We start from the raw sequence: 4,687 nt of genomic DNA, 5'->3' as shown, positions 1-4,687 counted from the left end.
CCCATGACCTGAGCACACGGTGCTGGCATCAGCTGATAATATGTATATTCTGTAGAAACAGGTGGCTGCGCAGATATTATAGGATAAGCAAGGTATGGTCCTGCAGGATTTGGGTTGGGTTGCTGCCATCTGATGTCATTATTGTATAATGGAAACTGTCTGTAAAATTCAAAAGGAAAGACAACCGCTCAGTATGATTTTCCCTTCTCAAGGAAATTCAGACCTCTACTACCCCCTTAAAAAAACCCAACAACCAGCCAACCAAATAACCGCAAGTCATTTGTTTCATGAGCTCCTAGCTTTTAATAACTGAACTTAAATTCATTAGGACTTCTTAGAGATGCCGATTAAATGCTTCACAAGCTCAAATTACATTTAAGTGCAAAATAAATATCTTTGTTGATCTTGGCATTTGTATAAACTTATTAAATTTCTAATATTTAACTTAGAAATAAAATATAGGCATTTCCTTTGACAAGTACTTCGGACCCATTACAATTTCATTGTTTCAGAAAACACATATAACCTAAGTAGATACCTAAGCTTACACGAGGTAAGCTAGCAGACACATGGAACAGTGACATTCATTAGCTAACTCAGGGCCAAGTACTTCAGCATATTAAGTTGCCAGCTCACCTTTGTTCAAAATTCCTTAAGAAGCACACATGAAAACAGGCATTTACAAACTTACGCCTGAAACCAAGCATGGAGACTTCTTCCTGTGTTTATTTGTGATACAGCATACTACAAAAAGACCCCCTTGGAAACTACGAACCCAATTCTCTTCCTCCTCAAACCCCCAAGAGACCAGGAGACCATCCACATGGAAAATGCAGAGGCCCGAATATTAGAGAAAGAGAATAGGAAAAGTAAAGATTCAGGATAATTTTACAGATCTGCAGCAGGCAGTTGCTAAAGGATTATTTTTGTTCTTAGCTATTCAAGTGCAGCAGCACTAAAGTGATGTCCTAAGCAAACATTGGGTACGTTTTTCAAAACCAAACAGCAATAATTATTTATGCCTTCAATACAAAATAATCAAGATTGAAGTTGCGCATTCAATGAACGACACATTTGGGCTAGAATAAAGAGTTCCTAAACTCAGTGTATTAATAACTAGTTATGCAAAGAGAACTAGAAACAGCTACACTCAATACAAGTGTCAGCTGCATATTGTTTTGCCATGGCAGGATCCAAGCTGGACACCTGGAGCCTTGCTTCAGCATCAGAGATTCAGACACAGACCTCTTGACTGCCCTGGAAGATGCAAGAGCACAGCAGGTGACTTTGTGAGGGATTTGTAGCAAACCTCGATAGCCAGGGAAAGAAAAGTGGCAAAGAATATGAACAGAGAAAAGCAGAGGGAAGGAAGTAAGTAAAAAAAGACTGGGGACAGAGAGATTCCATCCTCACCCGTGAAGGGTCAGAAGATGAAATACGGTGAACAAAATGAATATACAGCCAACAGTCACTGACTCCTCTGAAGTCTACCAGAAGTTTCAACTCATTTAAAAATAGATCATCTTCCACGAAGACCACAACCGCATATTACCTATTAGATTGGTTTTCCTGTACAAATGGATAGCAAGTGATCAGGTAGCTAGGGATAGGAGTTGGTTCCATGCCATTAATTCCTCCGCTGTCATTAGGAAGTGCCATTGGGATCATTAGTGTTTCTGGACCCTTCTTCTGAGGAATAAACGGTTCTACTTCAGCTGACAGCTTGACATTCTTAAGAAAGAGAAAAGAAACAATGTCTTCATTAAATACAATCATAAATTGTTTGGGAACACTTAGATTCATAAAGTTGTATGGCAATTATCACAAATAGCAGGCAAATGGATGACAAGACTACAGGATTTCTGCAGTAAACTGAAAGAGGTGCAAAACAGTTGGCAAGTGCTTGTTACATCCTTCCAATCCACACAGGCTGTAATGCAGATCACTAACATTTAGCATTTGCATTAACCTTTACATTTTCAAAGTGCAACACAAATGCTAATTAATTTAAAAGGGACTGAAGTTCAGATCTTGCAGAGAATATACTAATCTGAGCACAGAAAGAAATCCAGTTAGCACTGTAGGTGGAGAACAGTTGTGTAGGCTTTCATAAGTGAAACCAACATATGGAAGATGTAGTAATGCCTGGTCTGCTCTGCAAAATTGACCGTGTTCCTAGGCAATTATAAAAAAGATTTTTCAGCAGTAAACCATAGGTTTACTGCTAAAATAGATGGTGTATCACAGAAGAACCCCACACACACATTCCATCGGCACAATTTTAACATATTTTAAAGCGTTAAGGATATTATTAAATTTTGCCATGAAAAGGGAATTAAAGACTGCTTAGAAATGGGTTTTAAACTGTTTTTAAACTTTCAGAGAAAAATATCTCCCCCGATCCTGAAGGTATCCTCAACAGTTTATAAGGCGTTTTTACCCACATTTTTGGTCTTGTACAGATTAGCTGGATCTTAAACAATGAAAAATGTTCTATTCAATGAGACAACTGTGGATCCAAAGTACCCTTAAATTCTGTATTCCATTATAAGTTACATTCAGCCACAAAGCATCTTTTTGTACAAAGAATTCAGCTTAATTATACTTGTCTCACATTAGTAGCTCATAGAATACTGATTTCCAAGAAAATTCTCTCTAAAGCGGGCAAGGACTCCAGAAACTTTTCCTTCCATTTGTCTAAGAAACAATTCCAGAGTCAACATATAACCTTTAAGAGTACATGCTCTTATTTTACACAAAGGAGAGCCTGAAGGTTTGACGTGCTGAGGACAGTCTTCTATCCTTGCCACTACCTGTACGACATCCACGTGAGCAGAATCAGTTAAACAATGGGAGCTCTGAAAATACGACGGCAAGTAGTCCCATGCCTACCACATGCTTCTCAATCCATGTCCTTGCTCCGTGTCAAACCCACAATCCATCCAGAGACATTTCAGCCTTACTGTCCAATATCTGAATCTACAAACTTATTAAAAAAGCCCCCAAAATTTATTTTTTAAATAAAACATGGGATCAGATCCCGTATTTGTTTAACAGCATGGGGGTGGAGGAGTTGGGAGGGGCAAGTCCAAAAGTGTTTTGAAAATACAGTTGTCCCAGGCAGTAAGAAAAGCTACTTTTACTTGATGAATATGTGCTTTAATGTATCAGACTGCACTAGAAAAATTCCTAGCTCAAACATTGGTTTGAGCAACACCGAGGTCAAGACCCACTCACACAGAGTATTGGATCTTTGTTTAGTCTGACACACTTACATACAAGAAAGTTTAATTACTGAGCAAAAGGTAGAATCATCATCAAGTAAATTACTGAGACCATGAGTTACACTGTAATTCACCAAGCAAGTTGAAAACCAACCGGTATTTAAGTACTTTGCTGTCATGTACTCTTAGAAAGAGGAGAGAAAAAAACAGTTGAGAATATAAAGCTCCCTAACTTACATATAAGTTTTATATTCACTATTAAAACATCATAACTACCAATTACTGATGCAATATATTTTTGTAATATAGAAATATTTTCAATACATATTACTTATAGTTGTAAATAGAATTCCCAGCCAATTTCAAAAATTAAGCCAAAAATTTTGCTCACTGCATTCTTTTCAACTCCAAACGTGACACCCAAACTAAGTAATTGTGAAGGCAGTCATTCTGTAACAGCTATTCGGGTGACTTGTACCAGTGGAATCAAACTTCTCCTACAAAAAGTGTTATTAGAGACAAAGCGTCTGCCTCCATTTTTATTTTTATCCTTCCGTTACAAAATTTGCTAATTCATACTTCTATGTATTGAGTATGTATTCATACTCAATACATGCAGTATTAGCTCAAATTTCACCACTAGCCATTTCCTGTAAGCATCAGTTCATCAAATAATTTCTATTGAAACATCACTCACTGTTTCCAAATACTGTGCACCTCACTAAAAATGAACTTCAGAAAGCTTCCTCCTGGGTTTATAAGTGAAACATTGTTTAGGATAGGAGACCATTGCCTGCAGGATGTCTGCAAGTATTAACTTGAGATCAAAGTTACATCCTCAACAACTTTGATGGCAGGACATTCTGCAAAACACAGTGACCAAGGCCAAAGTTTGTTTATAATTGAACTGAGAATTCAAAAAAAAAGATACAAAATGAGGAAAAAAGCAAAAATCGTGAAGTATAGAGTCCATGATTATTTTTAACCATTTCTTGAGAAGCTTCTCTGCCTTTGGACTTTCCAAAGCATGCTGGGAAAGAAGTGTCCCAACAAAATGAGTCTCTGCTTTGATATGCTTATTTAGTAAGAACATCAGTCATTTACAGATAAAATTGTAGCATAGAAGACCTGAAGTTTTAGCAGCAATCAAAACAGCAAAAAAACCCACCTAAAAAAATAAATAAAAGGATAAAAGTGGAGCTAGAGTGGCGGGGGGGAAAAAAGTATGTCTTCGCAAGTGACAAGATACACTATTCCTGTCAAAAAAAGTGGTTGTTAATGACTGTTCTGACAGCAAGTTTGCAGATGACACCAAGCCGAGTGGTGTGGTCGACATGCCAGAGGGACGGGATGCCATCCAGAGGGACCTGGACAAGCTGGAGAAGTGGGCCTGTGTGAACATCATGAGGTTCAACAAGGCCAAGTGCAAGGTCCTGCACCTGGGTCGGGGCAACCCCCAGCAT

At 38.1% G+C, this 4,687-nt stretch overlaps 1 protein-coding gene across 1 annotated transcript in view; it reads right to left on the bottom strand.

Moving 5' to 3' along the window:
• The window catches only part of SECISBP2L (SECIS binding protein 2-like), a 35,362-nt gene that overhangs the window by 18,589 nt on the left and 12,086 nt on the right, over positions 1 to 4,687 (bottom strand). Inside the window, 2 exon segments of the mRNA XM_009330990.1 lie at positions 2 to 159; positions 1,553 to 1,731. Coding sequence (XP_009329265.1) covers positions 2 to 159; positions 1,553 to 1,731 — 337 coding nt within the window.

Source organism: Pygoscelis adeliae, unplaced genomic scaffold (genome assembly GCF_000699105.1).
Source record: "Pygoscelis adeliae isolate BGI_AS28 unplaced genomic scaffold, ASM69910v1 Scaffold318, whole genome shotgun sequence".
Classification (NCBI taxonomy): domain Eukaryota; kingdom Metazoa; phylum Chordata; class Aves; order Sphenisciformes; family Spheniscidae; genus Pygoscelis; species Pygoscelis adeliae.
Note: the sequence above shows the minus strand (reverse complement) of the source record. Positions and strands in the feature narration are given on the sequence as shown.